The 25935-nt window shown below is 40.7% G+C and overlaps 2 protein-coding genes across 18 annotated transcripts in view; one reads left to right on the top strand and one right to left on the bottom strand.

Annotated features, from left to right (window-relative positions):
• Positions 1-4378, top strand: part of REPS1 (RALBP1 associated Eps domain containing 1) — an 86986-nt gene extending 82608 nt beyond the window's left edge. For all 7 annotated transcript variants that reach the window (XM_003986600.5, XM_019831317.3, XM_006932051.4 and 4 more), the window contains 3 exons: positions 1164-1312; positions 2009-2114; positions 4121-4378. In XM_003986600.5, the coding sequence (XP_003986649.1) occupies positions 1164-1312; positions 2009-2114; positions 4121-4189 (324 nt within the window). In that variant the 3' untranslated portion in view covers positions 4190-4378. The remainder of the gene's footprint in view (positions 1-1163; positions 1313-2008; positions 2115-4120) is intronic.
• A 1728-nt stretch (positions 4379-6106) lies between these two features.
• Positions 6107-25935, bottom strand: part of ECT2L (epithelial cell transforming 2 like) — a 68726-nt gene continuing 48897 nt past the window's right edge. For 8 of the 11 annotated variants that reach the window (XM_019831302.3, XM_045058113.1, XM_045058115.1 and 5 more), the window contains 8 exons: positions 23305-23519; positions 21873-22020; positions 20376-20449; positions 20120-20276; positions 18902-18967; positions 16834-16922; positions 8234-8406; positions 6107-6561 (listed from right to left, as the gene is read on the bottom strand). In XM_019831302.3, coding sequence (XP_019686861.3) covers positions 6434-6561; positions 8234-8406; positions 16834-16922; positions 18902-18967; positions 20120-20276; positions 20376-20449; positions 21873-22020; positions 23305-23519 — 1050 coding nt within the window. In that variant the 3' untranslated portion in view covers positions 6107-6433. Of the gene's footprint in view, positions 6562-8233; positions 8407-16316; positions 16663-16833; positions 16923-18901; positions 18968-20119; positions 20277-20375; positions 20450-21872; positions 22021-23304; positions 23520-25935 lie in introns of those variants that run through there. The other 3 variants (XM_045058119.1, XM_045058112.1, XM_045058117.1) reach the window with 3 other exon arrangements.

The raw sequence follows: 25935 nt of genomic DNA, 5'->3' as shown, positions 1-25935 counted from the left end.
TGTGCTTTCTGGACACCTTAGTTTGTACCGTATTTCTGTGATTTTTTTTTTTTAATTTTTTTTTTCAACATTTATTTATTTTTGGGACAGAGAGAGACAGAGCATGAACGGGGGAGGGGCAGAGAGAGAGGGAGACACAGAATCAGAAACAGGCTCCAGGCTCTGAGCCATCAGCCCAGAGCCCGACGCGGGGCTCGAACTCACGGGCCGCGAGATCGTGACCTGGCTGAAGTCGGACGCTTAACCGACTGCGCCACCCAGGCGCCCCTGTGATGTTTTTTAATAGTGTGTTTTTGTCAGCTCACGGCAACACATAGCACTTAACCAAAGATATGGCAGTTGATTCTCATTTTTATCTATGAACAGTTAAATCAGGTTATGGTAAATGCCAAAATACCATATTCGAATCTCAGTTTCCAACAAAATGTCCACTTGTATTCAAGAGTTACAAATTACTGGGGCTCCTGGGGGGCTCAGTCGGTTAAGCGTCCGACTTCAGGGCAGGTCATGATCTCACAGTTTGTGGGTTCGAGCCCCACAGCGGGCTCTGTGCTGACAGCTTGGAGCCTGGATCCTGCCTCAGATTCTGTGTCTCCCTCTCTCTCTGCCCTCCCCGCTCATGCTGTCACACGCATGTGCGCATTCTCTCTCTCTCCCCCCCCAAAATAAACATTTAAAAAGTTACAATTATTGTGCATTTTAGTTATGAGTTTTAACTAGCTTTCTACTTCTTTATAAATTGCTTTATTATTGATATATTTTAGTATTTTTGAGTAGGAAATCCTAGGATAATGGATACATATTTCTGGAGACTCCCTTTTATACTTATTAAACAGGTATATGTATTGAGCATGTTTCTTGTTAACATTTAAACTGTGAATATTATAGTTTTGAGTCAGATTTGGGACTCAAGGAACTCCTGTTGCCCTTTTTAAAAGAGTATCTTGTTAGGTACATTCACAACTGTGATGTCAACAGCCTCTCCTATTGAAATGTAACTTAGCTGTTGTTACATCTGTATAAATTGTTTTAAAGTGGGACAGATGACTTTTAATTTTTGGAGAATAAGCAGTTTAAAGAAAGCAAATGATGTCGGTGAAGTGCTGATTAACCGTGAATGTCTTCAGGACGTGCTCCTTGTTGACGGAATTCTTCTCTTCCAGAGCAAAGGCACAACACCCCTTGCGCCACCACCTAAACCTGTTCGCAGAAGATTAAAATCAGAAGATGAATTAAGGCCAGAAGTTGATGAACATACACAAAAGACCGGTGTCTTAGCTGCTGTTCTTGCATCCCAGCCTTCTATTCCTAGGTAATCAGAGTAGTTCTGAAACAAATGTAATTACTAGTAACAAAAAGCACAGCAATTAAATGATCAGACTAGCTCTTTAGTTGAGCAGAGGTTCTCAGCTTCTCCTCTTTAAGCATTTCCTCTTTTATGAGCAGGTGTAATATGCTTTCCACTTTTCCTCTTTCTGTTATTAAGTTCAATTCCATTTTAAAACCCAAACGCAAACCCTTGAGCAGATTTTTAAAAAATTGATAGTGTAGAATAACACTAATATTTTAACTACGGTTGTCTTAGATCCAGCTGACTCAGGGGCTTGTGCGCCAAATTCATCCCATGGCCTGTTTTTGTAAGTCCCAGAACTAAGGCTTTCACATTTGTGTAAAAAAGAGAAGAGCCAAGAGAAAGGAAAAAAAACAAAACAAAACAAGAATATGCTGCAGAAACCATATGACCCACAAATTTAAAATATTTACTGTGTGGTTGTATACAGAAGAGGGTTGCTGATGAGTTCTACAGAAGAAGAACAATTAAAACAATAATAATTAAGCTTTGATACTTTTGGCTGACCACTGAAACCAAGCAAGTGAGGTTGAACTATGCCATTAAGGCAAAAGATGCTCTTCTACTTTCTGGATTTAGTGATAGGTCAGGGAAGAATGAGAGAATTTAAAGATAAGAAATGAAAGTCATGTTTTCTTACCCTCTTTATCTTCTCAGGTCTGTTGGGAAAGATAAGAAAGCAATTCAGGCATCAATTAGACGCAATAAGGAAACCAACACAGTTTTGGCCAGATTGAACAGTGAATTGCAGCAACAATTAAAGGTATTCTGAATCTCTACTGGGGAGCTTCCATGGACTCAAAACATCTTAGAGTTAATAGGAACTTAGAAGTGATCCAGCAATTCATAGGCTATATGGAACTTCCCAGGTAGCAAGAGAAACAAACGAGTTATCGAAAACGTTCTTTACGCCTTTGAACCTTTTCATATTAGAAGGAATTTTGCATATTCAATTCTGGTCTGATTGCCATACCCTACATATATATGGCATCACTATTTCTGTAATATTCCTGAACTTTCATAATGAAGCCCTAGAGAGGAAATGTCGTGACCTCAGGTACCTCCAAGATCATAGACGTGGTTCTCTATGCTCTTACTGAATTCTAAGATGATTTGAGTATTGTTAGTTTATCCTTTTATCAAAGACAACTCAGAATCTATTAAAGGGACTCAAACAAGTCTAAAGAAGAAGGAGGATGCGGACAATTTAGATCATGTCACATGTGGAAGAGAAAAGACTAGCCTTCAGTAGAAATACTGCTTATGGCCAGCGTGTACTCCTGTCAACTGTACTTGAGAGGAATGGGTTTGTTTTTCTTACTAGTGTGATTTCTTTGAATCCCTCCAAATAAAAATTAGCCAGAATCATTTATGGTTTACCAACATTATTAAATATTCATGTCTTGTAAACCAGTGGCTCTCAAATCTTAACATGTACACAGTTAATCAGGGGTCATGTTAAAATGCAAATTCTGGTTCATATTAGGTATGGCATGGGCCTTGAGAATTCTGCATTTCTCATAAGCTTCCAGATGATGACTGTTGCTCTCAGTTCGCGTAGCAAAGTTGTAAACCACAAAGATGAGAAAAGAGTCTGTGGAAGTATAAATTGAATTATGAAATTTGTAAAATAAATGCAGAGTTAGTTCGTTCCCAAAACATTCTGTTTATATCCCTCATCTAGCATTTATCACACTATCTGGAATTACTGTCTATGGCACATTTGTCTCTCTGGCCTACTAAAATGAACTCACTGAGAGTAAAGCAGATTTTCTGCTCAGGGCGACCGTAATACATTGTCCAAATCAAAATACTTTTCAGAGAAAAGAGAGAGGGATGTGTTAATGTGTAGGCCAGGACATCAGAAATAAACTGGGGCTCCCCTAGATAAACTCACAACCGTATTGTCTCCATCCCCGAAACCTAGCGCATGTTAGGCATTTGATAAATACCTGTGAATGAATGGTATTTTTGTACAACTCTTTGATCAAAGAAGAGATTTGTAGTCTATGGTTATGAATTTGGTCTGTTGTAAAGGAAGAATGTAAAACTGAGAACAAGCTTGCTTACCATATCTTGACGATGGAAATCTTATCAGCACATGTTTTTCTGAAGAACTAAGGAAGCCTATAGAAACATCTATATAGAAGCTATGTTAAAAATCACTTTTCTCACTATATCTGAGAACAGAAAAAGGAAGTATGATATGAAATAGGAAGAGGTAGCTCTGGTTAAAACACAATACTATCAGGGTGATCGAGAAAAAGAAAAAACAAAGCAGGTGAGTTAGAATTTCCTGGCTGTCTGAAAAGACGGCTCAGAATCAACAGTGATTAGAAATTCTGATTGCAAAATAGATTTATTCTTTGTGAAACTGAAACTCAGATGAGGTTCAGGAGTTTTTATGACCAGATATCACCAGGAGAAAGAATCTGTTTAATTGATTCATCAGCTGTTACTGCAGGGGGTAGGTTTTATGCAAAATGCATGCATGAATAGCCATCATTTGCAAATTTTGGCTTTTCTAATAATTAAAAAACATTTTATTACCCTGATTTATTTTGTAAGAAAAAGATTTCAGTTAAGATCGTATCTTAATTTTGTGTACATTTAAAGAAACTACTTTTCTCAAGTGAGGTATCCTTTTAAAATATGAATGACTATCCCTTCATCACAAGTTTAAATTGTTTTCTTGATGCTTAGTTGTTGTATATGTGCCTTCATTTTTGTGTACTTTGAAATATAACTTAGCTTTGCATCTTTTCTCAGGATGTTCTTGAGGAGAGAATTTCTCTGGAAGTTCAACTGGAACAACTTCGACCGTTCTCTCACCTATAAGCCAATTGCCGTTAACTGTGAACATACCCATTTTTAAGCAGTTCTGGGTCCAAGCCAATTTGGAGACCCAGACAGTCAGCTCACTGCTTAATTCAACATTGAATTTTATGATTCTGTTTTGCCCTATATGTTCACCTGTATTTAAGTATCTTTTATTTTTTAATTTCAACAATAAAAGGGTCAGGATGACTTTTTCTGGAGGTTATATTGTTTTTGTTGGCACAGCCCACTCTTCTTTACTACGTAGCATCAGGAACTCGGAACATGGGTCCAGTGCACTTACGTGGCCAGAACCTCACACTGATTTGATTTACAGAACGGCCTTCCCGTTTATATCTCAAGCACAGACTGAAATATTTGCAAAAGGGGAAACAAAATTAAATGAATTGTCAAGTTGTCTTTTAGGTTTACATAAAGCACCTATGGGTTTTTTTTTGTAAAAATCTTTAGAATGAGTTTCCTACTGAATTTTTTTATTCGAAAGAACTATATTGCATGAGGCACTCTTTAACCCTAATCAGCAGTCTTCAGGACTCATGTGGCACTTTCAGGTTCTTCCATGTCCACCCCCACTTGGGGGTCAGAATTTATCATTTCTCTTGTGAAAATTTGAGCCATTTTACCAGTAACTTAAAATTTTCGTGTGTGAGGTTTTGACTCAGCAGTCATGTAAACTTACAAGATAGCTACGAAGCCAGGCCTTTCTTATTTGTCTCCTAGAAGGGAAGGGAAAGCGTTGAAACCACCAACAACATAAGTACTGTCCACTTGCAAACATCACCATTTTTTGCATGATTTATGCACTTGACTCTCAGAAGCTTATGCTTATCAGTCACTACAGGGATTATTTTCAGGTAATAATGTTTGAAAACTTCTGAGGGCATTAATTATCACAGAATAAATGGAAATTTCTTGAGATTTCCAGTTTTACCTTCAGCTATCCTGTCCTTCATTCTTTCGCCATAGAGACAGGTTTTTTCCTATTAACAGAGTTTCTGAGGTGTGCCCTATTAAGAATGATATACTGTCTTAGAATTTGTTTTACATTATATGATAAATACATTTTGATCACATTTGTAAATTTGCATTCACTGCTGACCAACAACAGATGTGTTCTGTCTGTCGGATCAAGATGTTAAGCTGCATGGATATATCATGACAGAATCAAAGTGTGATTTTACACTAATAAAACAGCACAATATTTAACTTCTGTATATTTTTTAACAAGAATTTAAGTTTTCAAGAATTAGAAGGAATCTATGTGTTTATTAAAGATGTTTAATATAGCCCAGTTCACAATCCTAGACTGTACTAGTAGATTTTATTATTATCTTAAAGGAGAATATGAAACAGGAAAGTGACAACTGAAAGCTTCCAATATTAATATCTACTTTAAGTGAAAAATATTATTACTGCATACATCAGCAAAAGTTTCCAGGTAGCTAACAGGTTATGGCTTCAGTTTGTTAAATAATTGAATGAAGGCCTTTTAAAGACACAGAAAACTACTCAACACCTATTTTGCTGTTTGTCTTAAAACAGAATTGTCTTACTTCCTTTATTTTTGTTTCTTAAATGGTTTTTTTTTTTCCCACCAGCCTTCTAATTTAACAATGTCTAATTTAACTTTTTAAAACTTACTTGGTAGGTCTAAAATTTTAATTTTGAAGCCAAAGAAAGAAAGAAAGAAAAAATTTTGAAGTTTGCAACCAAAAAACACTTAAGAGTCACAGAAAACTTTTTAGTGCTTTGTAGTGGTTTGTTTTTAATGCTCTCCGGAGGACTACATTCATATTAAGGATATAGACGACAAGTTTTTAAGTTATTTATATTACTTATACACATTTCTAAATCAATTATATCATGAAAATTTATAAAGATATGATAAGTCACCAACAAAATATTTCTCTAAACTGATCATTTAAAAAAGGCTTTTTATTCCAATTTTGTTTTTCATTAGATCACAAAATTAAAACTTTCAAATTAATCAAAATAATATTGTCTATGAAAATAACTACCAAAAGAAGTGCTTCAAAATTTTGGACTCAAATTGTTACTGTACATTTCACATAGTTGAACATGGATGATAAAGCTTAAAAGTTAGGAGGGACTAAAGTCCCTAGGGATCATCCTAGTTCGTTCTCCTATCATCCGTGACAAATCGTCATTCTGCTTCCTGCTGGATCTTCTGGAATAGAAAATACATTGTGTTTGCCAGGGAGAATTAGCACCCAGAATGTTTTCTCACTTGTCCAAACTGCTTTTGATGGCATGTTGGAGTGCTGACAACCATAGGAATTTGTCGTCCCCAGCCTCTGTAGCACAAACCCATTCACGTTTTGGACCTTGAACAATAAATGCATTCCTGATATCTGTAAAAATATTTGAGGTATACTAATTAATGTTGGCAGGTCACAATCAAAATGTTTTAAAATTCAAGAATTGACCAAATCACTTTGAGAATTTTTTGAAAACTAAAAAGGGATTCCAACAAATACAAATCCAGTTTAGAATATAAGTTCCTAAAAATACTGAATAATTTAGATATCTAAAATAACTTTTGTCTTTGTAATTGTTCATTTGTAATTAGCAGTTAGTTTTAAAGACTAAATGGTAGATGATGTAATGTTCCTTAATTTTTTGTCTCGGCCACTCCAGAAGAACTGGAATCAGTAAGGTCTGCACTAAGAGCTGGTGCAGGTAGAGATGTGAGACCTAGGCCTGCACCACGCCGGTATGAAGGCCGGTGTCAGAATTAAGCCAGTTACGTACTTGAGTGCCAACCGCCTGGCAGGTTATAGGATGATGTCTTGACACAGGGAAGAGCTTACTAAGGGGAGGTGAAAGCAGACATCCTACCCTCCTTAACCATTCCCGGTGATTATAGACAGCTTAACTCAGGTTATCTGAGTTTGTCTTCTAGGTGGAAATATTTATTTTCACCTTTGGTGTTCATCTTTTTTCAGGCTCAGATTTAAAATGGGGCTAACACTGGGGCGCCTGGGTGGCGCAGTCAGTTAAGCGTCCGACTTCGGCCAGGTCATGATCTCGCGGTCCGTGAGTTCGAGCCCCGCGTCGGGCTCTGGGCTGATGGCTCAGAGCCTGGAGCCTGCTTCCGATTCTGCGTCTCCCTCTCTCTCTGCCCCTCCCCCGTTCATGCTCTCTCTCTGTCCCAAAAATAAATTTAAAAAAAAGTTGAAAAAAAAAAATTTTAAATGGGGCTAACACTAATGGGAAGCATCCCTTTTAATTGAGTTCCTTCTCTTAAGATCTTGGTTCCAGCTTTATCCTTACGTCCTGCCTTGACATGCAGTGAAAAATATTGGCCAGATTGGCCTAATAGAAATTGAGGAAAGAGAAAGATCCTTTTAAGCTTGGGAAGTAGAGTGCAGGATAATAACTAAAAATAGGCACAGTAGTGTTTTTAAGTAGGATTTCTTTTTGTAACAGACGATAGTTCTATTGAGGTTATTAATGAATGAAATGTTTGTTACTAAACATCCTTGGCAAATCTGTTAATTACAGAAGAACTTTCAACTTGAATATGAATTTAAGGAATAAAAGGTGCACAGATCTGTAATAATCACTTAGTCCTAGTGGAATGGGAATGTAGATAGAAATCTAAAATAGTAGCAAGTATAGGCAGTGTAGAGTCCCAGTAAAATGGAAAAGTGATGGATAATAATCTAAAATTGTAGCATTTACAAGAAGTAGCCAGTAGTGGTTATGAGGGCTCCAGCTCTCCTGTCAATTGCTTCAAAGAACTCAAGATGATGTTCGTTCATGCCTCCCTTTGTGATTTTTGAAATTGTTTTCCTAATATGTAGGGTGCACATCTGAAAATGCAAGCATTCCTTTCTTTTGCTATTTCTAATAGATGAAAGTTTACATTAATGAAACCTAAAAAACATTTGGATAATTATCAGCAAACTTGCAAATTAAAATCCCAGTCCTTTTCCCACTTTTATATTTTCATAGTTAATGAGCATTATATAATACAGTTTTCTGAAGGTATTTAACTCTTGGAAGAAAAAGAATACATACATTTGGAATCTGGAATATCCTCTACAAGTAACCTATGAAGAGCCACCGACGCAATGAACTGGTAGGTTGATTTTGAAGTCCTTTCAAACGGAGTATGAGATGTGCCCCGACTCGAAACGAGTAGTGCATCATTGAAGAGAAAAAGACTGAGATCACGGGTGTGTTCATAGGTCCTGTGTTAAAAGTGAAGGAGGATTACGTATACATACGTACATGCTTTGTTACACAATTCATCATCTTTGCATTGATAAGCCAGTTGTCAAGGCTTTTGCCCACTGCAGACCTTTGGAATGGCTGGTTGAAGTTCTGTGTAGTCCCTCCTGTCTCTCAGACCAGGGCTGTGGGTGGGCCTCAAGGTGCCTTGATGGAATGGTCTGAACTTACTCATTGGCCAAGTGGTCAATCAGTGCGGGGCAAATGGACGTTGAACTCTTCCCCCTTTATGACATGAATCGTGCGAAAGCTGTGTTTTCAAACTTCGGTCAAGTTTGGTATTTTAATGTTTGAAGTATTTGGGTAATCGGGAAAGTAAGTTTTTGTTTGGTTTCATCTTTAAGGGTAACAACAGTTTGGGGTAGAGAAAAACACAAGAACCAGTGTGGCACAAGGTGTTTTAAGCACAAAGCAGGGACAAATGCATTGAACTCCTAGGTAGGAAATTCGAATTTCTCTAATTTTGATTGGAGGGAAATCAATAGATGCTACACTTCATCGGTATGAAAGGTTAAGTGGCTCTTCATTTTCACTGAGATCGCTGCGATGGTTTATCAACAGGCAATACGTGACGTCCACCCCCGTCTCTGACCCTCTTTGCTGTTGTGTTGCTGGAGCCGGGTCTCTGTGTCTGGTAGGTGCCAGTGTGCTCTAGTAGGACTTCTCAGCAGAGAAGCAACGGGTTGGGGAAGAGCCAGGGGAGCCGCGCCTCCCCCCAAACACAGTGTCCCCGGCGTCCCCCTCCCCACACACCAGGAGTGGCTAAGTGAAGCCGGCTCAGGGTTTTACGGAAGGATAACCAAAAACGAGCAATCCTCAGTTACTCCAAGAAAGGGAGTCACTTTACAGGCTTGATGTTCACAGGAAGTCTCTTCATTTTTTATCTCAACCATCTTTGTCTAATTTTTAAATTGTCTATGAACATCCACATCAAGTTTTACATAAATGCTAAGGTGACATCAGTCCATACCCTTGGTTTTTTTAAGTGTACTTTTTTGGTCACTTTTTCTTTTTGCTTGGCTCCCTCCTCCCTACATTCAATTTATCCAAGTCACCAAGCTAGGACCTGGCTTTCTTCATTTTCTTCCCCGCTCAGGTAATCACACGCATATGCAGGAATATACACATCTATTTATAGATACGTTGCCATTGTTTTACAAAAATGGAAATATTAGTCACACTTTTTTCCTGCTTTTGTCCACAATGGAAATCACTTCAAGTTAACTGGTATGGCTTTAATTTATCCTTTTTAATGGCCAACTAATACTTTATGGTGTGGGTAGCCCTTTTGATGCACATTGGTTTTGTTTACAGGCCTGGGGCTTTTTCCTCCCTTCCCTTTCTCTCTCCTTCCTTTCACTAGTTCTTTGTTGTCACTATGAGCGGTGTTCCAATAAACCGATCTTTACATGTAAACAAATCCCTTACATGCTGTTATTTCTATCAGATACGTTTTAGGGGGTTGGATTGATTGGTCACAGGGTTTATGTATTTTTATCGAAAACTTCCAGATTGCTGTCCCTAAAAGCTGCTATAATTACCATTTAGAATCCATTTTTTACAATGGTTCTGGCTTGTACATAGCACAAACTTTTTTTTTTTAACATTTTTATTTATTTTTGAGAGAGGGTGGGGGAGGGGCAGATGGGGGGGTTGGGGACAGAGGATCCAAAGCAGGCTCTGCGCGGACAGCAGCAAGCTCCATACGGAGCTCAAACCCGTGAACCGTGAGATACGACCTGAGCCGAAGTTGGACGTTCAACTAACTGAGCCAACCAGGCACACCTCGTGGTACAAACTTTAATGTCCATCGAAATTACCTGGAGAATTTTGTTAAAATGCTAATTTTAGTGTAGAGCTACAGTAGCTCTGCGAATTTCTACATTTCTAAAATCTAATCGGTTTTCAGCTCATCTAATAGATGATGCTGATGTGCAGACCACATTTTGAACAGTGAAGCATTTAAATGATTTATTGGTTACAACCATGTCAAGCTAGGCAAAGGACTGGTTCCGGGAGTTAGACATTTTTTAAGGAGTACGATGCTTCAGATTCAGTTTTTTGGAGAGTATTAGGAAATACAGGTTGTGTTAGATGTGTGGGTAAATAGAAGAGCTGTGGTCACCCAACCGTAAGCCAGCTTTTTCTTTTTCACACATTCCCTTCCCATTTCTATGCGATTATGATTTAGGCTGGAAGGAGTTGGGGTGCTTGCCAGAAACAATATTCTAGGTCAAGTTGATAGGGTATTCTGACAATAGGGGTGAGGGAGAGAAGAAGCAGGGAAGGCAGGAGATAACATTTATACAGATAAAGTCTGTATCTAATGGTCTACATGTGGTGAATGACCACTTTAAGTAGGTAAAGAACACCCATATTCTTGCCCTTTTTTGGCATTCATTTTACCATATTGCTGATAACAATTATTTTTCCTATCGTAACCAGTTTAGAAAAATGTTCAAAGCTATAATAAAATTTTTCTGTTTTATCTCAGTTATCAGGGAACATGCATACAAGTTTGATTTAAAGAAGTGGCTTTGAAAGGAGTGTCTGCTTTGGTAAATGATCACTTTTTACCTTTGGAAGGGGTAATATTGAAAGTGGAGGTAAATGAAAGAATTCCAGTTTTGTGACCCACTTGGAGCAGGTGAGTGGTTAGGTGGCCCAGGGAAGGGAAGGGAAGGGGCGGGCACATTAACTCGTAGTTGAGGCCACTTGTAATCAGAGGACATGAACAGGGAAACAGGCTTGAAAACGCACAAAGAGGCTTCTGTTATTTCAATCTGATTTATAAGAATTTTGTTTAAAAATACAGTGAAACCTTGGATTGTGAGTGACGTTCTGCGAATGTTCCGCAAGACGAGCAAACATTTCTAATAAGTTTTAACTTGGTAAATAATGTCTACGTGATGCCAAACGTCACACAATCACAACTGAGCCCAGGGTTCTTGAAATTCGCTTTGATATAAGTTCTTTGGATTACAAGCATGTTTCTGGAATGAATTATACTCGCAAACCAAACTTTTACTCTCTATATACCTGAGTTCTATCTAGAAAGAAGGTTTTCAAAGCCATTTACTAAATTAAGCCCCTCAAGATCAGCAGTTTTCATCCACAGACAAGAAACACCAGAACTTTTTTTTTTAAACGTAACAATTCCTCTACATATATAAAAGTAAATAATTTCATCTTTGATATTGACATAATAGCGGCTAAAGTGGAAACTATGGATCCCAGTAGGGTTTCAGAAAGCCACTTCTGCTCATACTGAAAAGAACCAAGCCTAAGGGGTAGGGTTTTTCCTTTAAACTTGGATAGAATTTCTTTTCTTACTCAGAAGTAGGTCAAATGACTCAGCAAAAATGTAACAGCTCTGTTCTAGTTTAAATTCCTAACATCATCCTAGAAGTGTTTTGTTGTTTATTGTATTAGATGGCCAAAACTACCAACTACCCAACTACTATAAATACATAAAACCTTCAAAGGAATTTTCAGAATACAACCTCGGGCACGAACAGACAACTGAACCATCGGTTCTGTGAGCTGAACTGAGCCAAAACTGTCGCTCCCATACATCCACACTCTGACTTGAGGGTTGTGTGGCTTTTTGAGTTTCCAGAATAAGAATCAGTTCAGAGTCCCGTATCCCTGGGAAGTCCCCAAAACACAGTGGCCCTGGTAAATGACTGTAGGTCTTTTGGGGTAAGGCTAAAAGGAAAGTTTACAATCTATATTGGCAGTGTAATAGGGTTTTTCCAAGTCCCAAGAGGACTTGGTCTGAGAAGTGGATGGCTCCATTTAGTGATTCAAAGCCATGCCACTATTCACCAGTCCTAGAAGGCTCCACCTTTGGGCACCTTTGCATCAAGGTAGGAAAGAGGGAAGGAAAGAAAAAAAAAAAAAGTCTATTTAAAAACCAGCAGGCTTAAAGTCACATAAATGAAAATTGGCGTTTCTGGAAAAAACTATATTATAAAAGTTCCAAATTCCATAATGTATTATAAAAGCTTAACATATCCCAAAACTCTGTGGGCGATATCCACAGAGGTACAAATAATAACCCCAAATTTCCTAACTCGAAAATGACTCTATGATTTCATCTCTACCCCCTGAGGAAATTTTTTCACTTACGGTGCAAATATTTACTTATTTTTTCTGTGTCACAGCTCTTGTTTATTCGTTGTTTCATACCTGCTGCTCAGGTGGTGAGTTTATTATGAGGAAGGTTAATTCATCTTTCCACCTGCTGGTCTAATCAGTAGGAGCACTGAGACCTGGTTTTGAGTTTCAGACCAGCACTTATTCTGAAGCCTCAAACAAGTTAAATCCAGATTCCCACCCATAACATGGTTCCCAGTCCTACTTGCTTCACCAAGTGATTGTAATGAGTATATCAAATGAGAAAATTTAAAGTATATGATAAATTGTAGGGGTGTCTGCCTGGCTCAGAGGAGTGTGCGACTCTTGATCTTGAGGTCATTAGTTCAAGCCCTGTGTTGAGTGTAGAGATAGGTTGATGGTGGATAGATGATAGATAGATAGCATTAATAAAATATAGTAAATTATAAAAGCTTATACTCATGTGAGTCAGTATAAATATTAGCAGTTTCCTCTGATTAGAAATCCCTGATGGAAGTCATAGGAATGGGATTTCCTGGGTTTCATGTGACTTTCCAAAATGATAGTAAAGTTTCAGGCTAAATATTCTGTAATATCTTCTGGAATATGAAACTATCTTGTATTTAATTTCAGCTGTTGATGTAAAATTATATGTACATTTGTTGCTTGGCAAGTCACTGAGATAGTGCCTATTTAAATATACATGTACCTCATAATTAGAGTATAAAATAATTTGGTATCATCTCATTATCCTCAAAATGTACTCTCGGTTGTCCAAATACTGAAGACAAGCCTAAATTCTAAACATTGAGACATCTGGTTTCTGGTTGGACATGTCAAAAAGCTTGAAGTCCTAACTTCACCCTCACAACAAAAAAGAAGCTAAAAACCTCAGAATCAGCAACTCTTCTTAGATCCATCAAAGAATTGAGGTCTTAAGGTAAACCAGCTACCCAAAAGCTGGGGAGACACTGATAAGGGAATCACTGCTTACTGGAAACAGAAACTCCCTGAGGGAGCAGCATCAGGAAAGAATATTTAAAAGATAATTGACTAACTGCTAGAGACAGTGTGAACTAGTTTAAGAGATTAGGAACTCCTGGAAGCCTAGCCTTAGGGGAACATTCTGTCCCCACTTGCATGAATTTGAAAGTTGCAGGAATTGTACTTCCAGGAGTCCCACCAGGTTCTCACTGTAAAATTGAGAGAAAAATCTTTTCATTCTTCCAGATGGGGAAGGGAAAAGTAACTTTTTTGAAACATGCCCAAAGAGTTCTCTTCTTAACAAAGGACTGCCTTCAAGGGAAACTATTTTTATCAGAATCGAACCAACATGGGGGAGGGAAACTTGTATCTCCAGCTCCTTCTCAGTTTCCTGTGTCAGTAGAGGGGCACCAAAATGAAACAAAACAAAACAAAACAAAACAAAACAGAAAACAAGACTGAGAAGCACTTCTGAAGGTCCTAGCCTAGGGGCACAGCTCACTAAAAAAAAAAACGAAGACCTCATCGGAAGACTATAGAACTCTTCCCCTCCCCTCCCCTCCCCTCCCCTCTCCTCCTCTTCCTTCCATTTGACTACCACATCCATAGGACTCCTTATAACGACAGGGATTATAGCTAAAAAGAACTAGAAGGTTCAGACCTTATTTAAGAGATCTCTAGGGAAACTCAGTGACAAAAGGGGAGACAAAAACAAGAACACCAGAATTAACTGTAGCTTCTGACACCACAGCTACAACAAACAGTAAGCACAGGCTAACCTCTAGCCAGATAAACATAACACCTCACACCAAAGACCTATTTACCTCATTTCCTTTCACCCAATATATCTAGCTTTCAACAAAAAATTACAAATCTTGCTAAGAGGAGAGAAAACAGTTTGATAAAGCAAGTTTTAGAACCAGACTCACATGGCAGGGATGATGTTGGAATTATTAGACAGAAATTTTAAATGTTTATGATCAAGTAAGGACTCTAATGAAAAAAAGAGTAGACAACATGCAACAAAAGAACAGATGGGTAATATGAACAAAAAAATGGAAACCCTCCAAAATAAAATTGCAGAAATTGAAAACACTGAAATGGAAATGAATAATGCCTTTGATGGGCTCATTAGCAGATGGGACATAGCTGAGGAAAGAATCAATGAGCCTGAAGGTACATCAATAGAAACTTACCAAACTTAGAAGCAAAGAGAAAAAAGACTGAAAAAGGAATAGACTCTCCAAGAAATGTGGGGCAGTTACAAAAGATGTACATATATCTAATGGGAAAAGACGATGGAGAATAAAGAGAAAGGAACAGAAGAAGTATGTGAAGTGATGATGACTGTGAATTTTACCAAATTATTGACAGACACCAAGCCACAGATCCAGGAAGCTTATAGAATACCACGCAGGGTAAATACCAAAAAAATCTACACAGGCATATTACATTCAAACTCCAGAAAATCAAAGACAAAGAAAAAATCTTGAAAGAACCCAGAGAACAAAACAAAACAAAAAAACCACCTTACCAAAGAGGAACAACGATGACATTGGATGTCTCTTCAGAAACCATGCAAGCAAGAAGAGAGTACAGTGGAATAAGCATTTAAAGAAGAAAAAAAAAACCAAAAAACAAAAAACAGCAACCCAGAATTCTGTAGCCAGCAAAATTATCCTTCAAAAGTGAAAGTTTATCAGACAAACAAAAATTGAGGAAATTTATTGCCAGTAGACCTTCCTAGCAAGAAACGTTAAAAGAAGGTCTTTAGAGAAAAGGTAAATTATGTAGGTCAGAAACTCAGACTTACATAAAGAGAGAGTGTTACCTTCATGAGTACATGAAGGTAAAATAAATTCTAATAATAAAAAACTGGAATAATCCCTAGCATGTCTCCCACTACACCAATATGTTCAAAATTGCTGGTTTCCTAGCTAGTTTCCTTCCATCACTGCAGCTCACTTCTAATGTTACCAAACAAAATCAACAAAATGAAACAAAAACACTGTGACCATGACAAAAGTGACACAATTGTGTAATTTGATTTTCATTTAGAGTCATTCCCGGTAGGAATAGAGGTGAGAGGATTGGGTTTCTTCTAACCATCACCTCCCCCCTCCCACCCCCCACCTCCCCCACACACACTGACCTATGCCTCTGGGAAACATTCACTGAAATATTCATTGAAATGACAGGCAAATCCATTTTTACTTCTTTTGTTGAAATCGGACAAATTAAGGGAGTTGATGTCTCTCCAGTTTGGTTGCTATTTGTTGATTTCTCATCTTTGCCATTAATACTAAGAATATAGTTGTGCAAATAATTTTCCAAAGCAAGCATCAGTAAATTATGACCCCACTTGTTTTATAAATAAAGTTTTATTGTCACACAGCCACACTGGTTCATTTATGTGCTGTATTGTCTATGAAGACTGTACGATTTATGTATTGGATCATTATGTTGCTGCTTCTGTGCTGCAACGGTGAAGTTAGTAGTTGCCACGGGATATTTACTATCTGACCCTTTACTGAAAAAGTTTGCCCATCCTTGTTCTTTTTTTTCCTCAAGTCTTTATTTATTTATTTTGAGAGAAAGAGGGAGAGTGGGGGGGGGGGGGCAGAGAGAGAGGAAGAGAAAGAGAAGCCCAAGCAGGCTCTGCACTGCTAGCCTGGAACCCACTGCAGGACTCAAACCCATGAACTGCGAGATCGTGACCTGAGCCGAAATCAAGAGTTGGGAACTTAACGGACTGAGCCACCCAGAGGCCCCCCCATCCTTGTTCTAAAGGAGGAAAGGGGGTGCTAGCTTATGGAAATTAGCACCCTCCCATCTTCTGTTTTTACACTACTGTGAGGTGCAGAACAGATACAGTGGGCCCTCAATACAATGGTGGTTCCTTGGTGAGACCTTTTTAATACTAACCTCAATAACTACCTGAGGATAATTAACTGGCCTTCTCTTTCTTATAGTTGAGCAAATCACTGGTGGGATACCCACCACTCGGATCTCCTTTCGGCAGGGAAGTGACCAACCTTCAGAATTCCTGCTTCTATGCAGTTTGTGGTTCTGGCAGAGACCATGTATTTTCTCCCATTCTATCCAGTAGCTGCCTGGAATGTGAGTAAGTGAGTAAAGCACCTTACATCATCTCGGAGGAATGTGTGTGGAAGTTTTCAGTACAGCACAAAGATTGGTTGTAAACTTATGTCAGACATTGTACTCAGTCCCAGATACAAGATGAGCAAGTCACAGTCACAGCCTTAGGATAGTTCAATGCTTACCTTAAAGAGAAACTTACTGCCTCATCACAGCAGTGAAGCTGGGCTACATCTTGGACCCTAATCAGATATCTGTTTTCCTCTGACAGAGTCTGTGAAATAAAAAACAAAATTAGACACATTCATAAATTTGTAGAAAATAGAAGTCCCACTACTGCAGAACCATTTGATATCCTGCACACTGTTGAGTAGAACTCAGTTCAATTATGAAAAAGTGAGGGTTTTTACTATTAACAAAACAGGCTTTCGTTAGAAAGACCACAGAATTGACCATGAAAACTATATTTTGAGGGTGTTATCTAATTTTCAATTTTTAATTTTTTTAATTAATTTATTTTTTCAAGTCTTAAGTAATCTCTGCACCCAACATGGGGCTTGAACTCACGACCCCGAGATCAAGAGTCATATGTTCTTTGGACTGAGGCACCCAGGTGCCCCTATTGTCTAATTTTTAAAACTACTGAAATTACTGTTTTATTTATAAATTCTTTAAATGCTTTCCTAGTATTAAAAGAAGAAGGAGGAGGAAGAGGAGGGTGGGAAGCAGGAAAGAAGGGATCTATCAAGAAAGGGTAATGAATGGATTGTTACAAATTAAGAAATTAGGCCCTTGTACTGATCTAGCTATGGAGATGATCACTTGTTATGAACAGCGATCCAGAGATAAAGTTCAGACTCTGTGAGTGCCAAGATTTGGGACTTTTTGTAATCCAGTCAACTTCACTCTCCCTACCAAAATGTCCAGATCTAAATTCTAACAAAACAGCTCCATCTTGTTTCCCTACTTCGGCCTAAATAAGTAAATAAATAAATAAATAAATAAATAAATAAATAAATAAAATTTCCCATCAATTGATACTTTAATTCAACACAATTCATATGGTGAACTCCTACTAGAAGACAAGTAAATCATAGCTCATACCTGATGGAGCTCCCAGTCTTATGAATTAAGGGTTACAAAAAAGCATGAGAGAGATGTTCAAGGTGCTGCGGAAAACCCAAGAAGGGGGAACTCACAGCTGGAGATGTTGGGGAAACTTCACAAGGAAGGTGATGATTGAACTTGATTTTTTTTTTTTTAAGTTTATTTTTGAGAGACAGACAGAGCGAGCGGGGGAGGAGCAAAGAGAGGAGAGAGAGAATCCCAAGCAGGCTCTGCACTGTCAGCACAGAGCCTGATGAGGGGCTTGAACTCACAAACCACAAGATCATGACCTGAGCCAAAACCAAGAGTCTGATGCTTAACTGACTGAGCCACCCAGGTGCCCCTGAACCGGATTTTTTTTTTTTAACGTTTATTTATTTTTGAGAGAGAGACAGAGTGTGAGTGGGGGAGGAGCAGAGAGACAGGGAGACACAGAATCTGAAGCAGGCTTCAGGCTCTGAGCTGTTAGCATAGCCCGACGCAGGGCTTGAACTCACAAACCGCGAGACCACGACCTGAGCGGCAGTCGGACACTTACCGACTGAGTCACCCAGGCGCCCCTGAACTGGACTTTTAAAGGATAAAGAGTTTATCCAGTGGAGTGGGAAAGGAAGGCAATTTCAGAGAAGGCAAAGCATGAGCAAAGCACAAATGTGTGAGGAAAGATTAAGATTATTGAAGAACTATGAGTAGATTTCTTTGATCATAAAGTGGTAGGCAAGGCAGTAAGAGAGAAGGTAGAGTGGGACCAGATGATATTCTATATAGGCAGCAGCTAACAGACGACTCCTGAGATTTTTTAGATATCCTCAGTGCGCAGAATCCTGCACCAGGCTCTATGTGCAGGGAGATATGACATCAGAAAAGACATGGCCCCTTTCCCCAAAGGAGGTCATGTTACAGAAGTACCAATCAGAGAGCTAAGACTGAAGACAAACTATGGGGTGGGGTCAAGTTCACTCGTGCCTCTTCTCATATGCACCCTTACAGCTAGCAAGGAAGTGAAATGTGAGAGCTCGCCAGCACATCGCACACAGCAGGCCCTCAACAGACGTTAGCTGAATGGGAAAATGCATGTCTCCTTTGCCGATGACCGGAGGTTACATTCCTGAGCATGAGATGTAGTGAGCACATCCGAATACGTACCGGGCATCCCCTGACGATTCTCTGTATGTCTGACAGCTGATCTCTCATACCGATGTTTTGTTTCATCTAGTAAACAAAGTGATTTTAGGCCAACTAAAATTATGAAAGTTTTATACAGAAAAACTAGATTTAAAATATTTTATGTCACTTGATAGAGGGCTCAGTATGTTCATAACTCGTAATAAGAATCTCAGTTTCGTGTCCCCAATTATTTATTTATTTTTATTTTTATTTGAGAGAGAGAGAGAGAGAGAGGGAGAGAATGCAAGCAGGGTAGAGGGGCAAAGGGAGACAGAAAGAGGACCTTAAGCAGGCTCCACGCTCGGCACGGCGCCTGACATGGGGCTCAATCCCGTGACCCTGGGATCGTGACCTGAGCTGAAATCAACAGTGGGTCACTCAACTGACTGAGTCAGCCAGGCGCCCCATCGTATCCCCAGTGTTTTAAAACAAAGACACAAGTGACAGCACTGTATTCAGAAAGTATCTTCAGGGCATAATATGTTATCAGGTTACATTCAGCCTGGCTGCCCATGCAGTACGCCCATCACAACAGTATTTTCAAGAACGATAGAATTGTCTTCCACGATGCCAAATTCTTTCAGAGAATGATTATGATTTAAAAATTTTTTTTAACATTTATTTATTTTTGAGAGACAGAGCACAAGTGGGGGAGGGGCAGAGAGAGAAGGAGACACAGAATCCGAAGCAGGCTCCAGGCTCCCAGCTGTCCGCCCAGAGCCCGAAGTGAGACTTGAACTCATGAACTGTGAGATCACGACCTGAGCCGAAGTCAGATGCTTAACCAACAGAGCCACCCAGGCACCCCCGAGAATGATTATGATTGCGATACTTACTGAGTCAGAAAATTTAATTAACACGGTAAGAAGTACCTTCAGAAACAAAGAATTTTGCTTTTTTTTCCTCTTAGTTATCTAGAAAGATCAATCTAAATATCCGAGTCTTCAAACTTCCATATTAATAAAAGTTCTATTGCGCTTACGCAGATGTCTGAAAACATTGTGTCTCATGTTGCTTGGCTTAGAATAGATGCCCTTAGTGCTCCAAATCCCTGAACCCGATGATTTCACATGAAAGGGATAAAAGACTTTGAAGTAAAGAACCCCACGACAGGATAAGCTATTTCAGGATCTTTGAGTCAGTACCGCAAAGCATTGTAACATTTTTCAAGGACACCAACTCTTACCAGCAACCAACCTGATCTATATAACGTTTATAGTTTTTGACTTGGTCAATCGCAGCGGTCAAGTCCCCACGGTCAACATGTTCTGCAGGAGTATGAAGCCTCAGAGCGTACAGAAGATTAATATATTCTTCAAATCTTCTGGATGGGTGTAAGAGCAGCTCCGGGAGGCTGTAGGAGGCATAGAAAATGGAACGCCGGTCACTTTTGGAAGGTCAAAGTGTGCCCTGTGCTTAGGGCACCCCCACCGTGCTTTCCCTCAGAACTCACCTCAGCATTTTGGTAGCAACGGTCTTATCATGCCTCTTCAGGAAAGCTCGGAATGCTGGTATCGTTTCTCTGCACTAAAGGTATTCAGTGAACTGAGTCAGTATAGACAAAATGGCTTTGCAGCCAGGTAGGCCTGGATTAAAATTAAAGATTTAATTTAATTCTACCTAATTCTATGTGACCCTGTCAAGTTATTTCACTTCTCTGAGCCTCCATTTTCCCGTGGATACTGTACCTAACTCTCGTGGTGAGGAGAGGAAGAATCCTCTCCATAAAGTGCTTGTCAGGCAGCAAGTGTTATCCCCACAGTAAGAAATTATTCACCTATAATACTGCTGTTGACTACGTTTTCCACAGGAGCATTTAGAAAGAGGCTCCACTGTGCCAAATATGTTTTCAAATGCATTCGTTCATCTTAGTAGAGCCCTCCGGAAGTTACCTCATTTTTCTCAGCACACACGTGCCTAAAAGACACCAGTAATGCTAATTTCCAGAAGGCAAATATTCACTGTTGTAATGTTAAGAGCTAACGTTCACTGAGTACTTGCTTATATGCACACCCCGTGCTAGTGACAATATGTGACACTCTGCTCCCATTTCTGTCCTATGGTTGGTCCTATGAAATCGCCTTATTCACGCAACCTTGCCATCATTCACTTGTCTAGCAGTGTTTGAACTCCCTAAGTGGGGCGAGAAGAATGCTACAAAGGGAGACGTCTGAGGTCAGGGATCGTCCAGAGGCCTCCCAGCCCCCAAGCCTTCCCCTCGGCCTCAGTGCAGATGGGCGGACACAGCCGGAGTGGACGCAGCCGACAATGGCAGAGGTCAAGGTGCCGTCTTCTACTGCGCTTTTCACACAAATTGAAGAGGGCGGAAAGAAAGATCTCCCGGCCGTCAGAAGAGACCCCAACAAGAGCAGCGAGTGACGCAGAAGGAGCTGAATGTTCCTGCCCAGACTACATATGGCGTCGGTCGCAGTGGGAAGAATTGTGTATAATGAACTCTCCAAGGGATGGAAGGCAAAGAAATGCCTTATTTCACAATGAGATTTTTCAAATTGAGTGTCCCTATTCCAAGCAACGTGGGTTATCGATTCCTTTTCTCCATAAGAGAGTTGAGCTTGTCAAGGCCACGCAGGACCACACGTGTTGGCAGAGTAGAATCAGGGCTCTCAGTTTTGTTTCTACCTAATTGTTCGACGGTTTTCTGTAAGCGAACCACAGGGTATCTGGGACAGATGAAAACTTGGAAACGTGTATGATTAATTCAGCCCAACAATCAGTTCCTGGGGCCTTATGTATCAAGCACTATGCTAGTCCCTAGTGATACGAAATTAAATAAGTCAGAGTCGCCATCCCCAAAGAGTTCACAGCAAACTGGAAGCTAAGAGTAGGGAGGAAGTCTTCCCTATTAATCCTAGTCCTTTGGATCGCACACAAAACTTCCTCTCGAGCTCAGAAGGTCTCATACGTGCCTGGGTGGTAACTCAATCATTACCTTCTCCATAGTTTTCAGAACAACCGGGTAATTGTTGAAGAAATTGGTATATATGTTCAACTGGCTTCCAAACTTTAGGAATATTTCCCCCACGCCGTGGGCCGGGCCCCATTCCTGCAGTCTGTCTCTCAGGTGGTCTAGAAACTGCCTGCCATAGGAGAGAAGCATGCCCGTGAAAGAGTGGCCAGGGATAACCTGGAAACTTAAAAACCAGGTTAGTTGTCATCAGCGCAGGCTGGCAGGGCTTTGGTCCAGTCGTTTTGCCTTGACACAGAGCAGGGCAGGTCTGCCAGGAAAGGGGGAGGAACTGGGGTGTGAGGACGTAGGTTGCCTCTGGAGAAGCCTCATCTCTCCTTCTCATTTCCTTGAGCCAGAAGCCCCGGCCGGCCTCCGGAGGCCTGCCCCGGTCAGCACCCCTCCCACATGGCCAGCCAGGAGGGCGGCAAAGGTTTCTTAAAGTCCTCAGAGGAGAGTGGCTGACTCGCTTCAAATGCCACCCCCGCCCCCCCAACCTGGCCCGTTTCCCTGAGACCCCAAGGTTGTCCTTGATTCCACCCTTGACAGGACTTGAAACCAGGGAGAGGCTTGTTCAACCTGTTCCTTTTGCAGGAGCTGGCGGGGGGGGGGGGGGAACGGACGTGAGTGTGAGGCACTTCTGAGTCACCCAGAGAGGTGACTCTGCCTCTGGCAGAGAGGCACCAGCTCAGTCTGTCTTTACCGCTGGTGCACGTGGTCACGTTTCTTTGTCAACTGGGGCGTACGTGAAACAACCTGCTGTCACTGAGCCGACCCCCCAGCCTTGGGTTCTCGAAGTGCAGTATCCTAGTGACCTGACTCCATGAAATCCTTTGTTTTCGTTCCCTTTGCTCACCTGGGCACTGCTGATTAAGAACAGTGACAGGCACTCTCTCTCAAAAAATCAAAATAAAATCAATAAAAGGGGCACCTGGGTGGCTTAGCTGCTTAGGCGTGCAACTCTGGATTTTGGCTTCAAGTCATGATCCCCTAGTCATGAGATCAAGCCCCACAACTGGCTCTGCCCTGGGTGTGGAGCCTGCTTGGGATTCCCTCTCTCTCTCTCTCTCTCTGCCCCTACCCGCACCCTCCCCACCACCATCTCAAAAACAAAACAAAACAAAACAAAACAGAGAGTTCTTCCCATCACCTCTGCGTGAACAATATAGTGAATACAAAATCCCCAGGCACTCAGCTCCACTCCTTGAACCACAGCATCGAACTGAGGCAGGGATAAGCCCCCAGGAGTTCTCACTCTTGGTCGCAGCCCAGCAGCAAGAGTCCTCTCTCATGAGATGATCAGGGGCTCTGAGCAGGGCGGAGAAGAGCCTCTGTACAGCTTTTGAAATAACTAAGGGTGGGCTCCTCCCAAGGCATGATGAGTGAATATTTGAAGAAATGCCTACACAGAGTTTACCTGTTGAGACTTAGAATCCGCAAAACGTCGGAGAAAATGATCCGGATATTTGCAGCACTCAGAATCGCTCTATTTGATGACAGGGCCGCTTGCAGTGGTGCTGCGTAGACCTCTCTCACCGTTTCCAGCATCTGTACATATTTTCTCTCACTCCGTAAGAGTTCCCTGACAACCCCCGTTCGCTTTCCAGCCGAGTCCATCTGGAGCTTTCTCTCCTGTAGAAAGGCATTAAGGACTCACAGGGGAAGCAGAATGACTCTTTCTGTGTTTACAGCCTCCAAGAGCCTGAAAGCTGAAGGAGGCAGAGAAATGACCGACGGAACAGTCGGGCGGTCATTCTGAGATTCCCCCTTTGGGGTTTACAGCATACAAGGTTGAAGGGGACCTTGATAGGGGACTGTGGTGGACCCTGCTGACCACGGCTTGATCCGGTATCACCAACTAGCCCCTCCCATCGGGCCAGTCTTGGATCCCGAGGGGGCCAGACTGAGGCTCGATGTCTATCCATCTGGTCTACTTGAATACATATTCGGTGACACGTGCTAGGTGGTCACTACACAACGATGGGAGGGCACAGAGCCTCGCCTTCATGATGGTGATAGTCCAGTGAGGAAGCCTTTGGGTTGCCCACTCTTTTCTTTTTTTTTTAATTTTTTTTAACGTTTATTTATTTTTGAGACAGAGAGAGACAGAGCATGAATGGGGGAGGGTCAGAGAGAGAGGGAGACACAGAATTCGAAGCAGGCTCCAGGCTCTGAGCGGTCAGCACAGAGTCTGACGTGGGGCTTGAACTCACGGACCGTGAGATCATGACCTGAGCTGAAGTCGGACACTTAACCGACTGAGCCACCCAGGCACCCCTGGGTTGCCCACTCTTGATTGCTCTCCTGTGCCTTTTCCCCAGTGTTTACTGATTGATTTATAGTGTTTTATTGACAACACTGCAGACAGAAGAACTGAAATGAGCTAACCCTCCTATCAACTAATCTGCTTCGAAATTAATTTTCAGTGCTGGGACTAAGTAATTCTTTCTCTTCTATCTGTACTTTTCAAAAGTTGGAAAATGAGTATCCTTACAATAGAAAACAATGAAAATATTTAATTTTTAAAAATGCAATGGCCTTGTGTTTGAGCCTAGAACTATTAATACTCTTAGAACACAATTTCTCCTTCTCCCTTTAGCCCTCAGATGCCCCACACCGCCCCAAATGAAATATAACAATACGAAGTGTAATGCCATGTGATCTTTGCCCAAAACAAATCAACCATAACTTCATGAACCAGAATTCAAATATAAAGTAAATGTAAGAGAAAAACCAGAAAACTCACTCTATGAAATACTATAAATACGCCGTTTTGGTAAAGTTTTATCTTTCAAACACAGGATCTATCTATCTATCTATCTATATCATACCCATTTAGACATTCCTAATGAGTTAAAAAAAAAAATACATTTATAGCCCCACCTGGCAGCTGGCTTGGAGCCCGTATTATACTTTTATGTGTGCAAATGTTTTTAAAATATTGGAGTTCTCCAATATTTTTAATCATTTTAAATTAAGGTTTCAGTTGTCAAACCTATTGTCTTAAAACCATTGTCAGGTGTTGTGACCAACAGTGAGATGAGATACTCTCATATTCATGGTGCTATGTGAACCCCCTTCTCCCTGGCGATTCCGGGGGGTGTACCCGAGGGTGAGCGAGCACCCACGCCATGAGGTCCACACGGGCAACACTGTGGCAGGTGGATTCCCCAGAGCATGGCCAGGCTTGGGAAGGAACTCCACGGTTGAGCTCAGGGCTGTGGGATTCAAGTTTCTTTCTCGGCAGGCCGTGTGACGTTAGGGAAGTCATTTAAGTGTTCTAACCGTAGTTCCTCATCTACAAAATGTCGCCAACATCTACCTTAAGGGATTGTGAAAAGGAAAACAGGATGAATTTGCGAACGTGGGATGAAGAAAGGCAAAGCAGCTTGTGTGTGCTGTGTGTTAGGGCACGATGGGACCAAGCCTCGACCTCCTCCACGCCCTCCCCTTTGGAAACAGAAAGACAGGGCCCTGAATGTCATAGTCAGCCTTCGAAGTCAGACTACGAGTTGGTGGGTCATTTAGAAACTGTGAAGCTTTATGTCCGTGTGCCATTTCTCTAAATGCTGTCCTCCTGTCATATTAGAAAATCAGAGTAGGGTGTCTGGGTGGCTCAGTCATTAAATGTTGGACTTGGGCTCAGGTCATGATCTCATTGTTCATGGGCTCTAGCCCAGAGCCCTGGGTTGGGCTCTGTGCTGACAGCTCAGAGCCTGGAGCCTGCTTCGGATTCTGTGTCTCCCTCTCTCTCTAATTTTTTTTTTTTTTTTTAATTTTTAAAGGAAAAGGAAAGAAAAAAAAAATCAGAGTAGCACAGAGATGGCTCTTGCTCCCAAGATGTTAATTAGTTAATTTCTTGGTTAATTTCTTTTCAGACCAGGACATATTCAAAAGAAAAATCTACCTGTTGGATTCCCTCACTTATATTTAAGGTTTTCCCCCCTAAGGGAAACTGTCAAGAAAAAAGAACCAGAATAAAGGCTGACACCTTTTTTTTTTTTGGGGGGGGGGGTCAGGAGCAAAACAATGGAGAATTCTTACTATA

Source organism: Felis catus, chromosome B2 (assembly GCF_018350175.1).
Source record: "Felis catus isolate Fca126 chromosome B2, F.catus_Fca126_mat1.0, whole genome shotgun sequence".
Classification (NCBI taxonomy): Eukaryota; Metazoa; Chordata; class Mammalia; order Carnivora; family Felidae; genus Felis; species Felis catus.
This window is presented reverse-complemented; position numbering and strand designations above follow the sequence as displayed.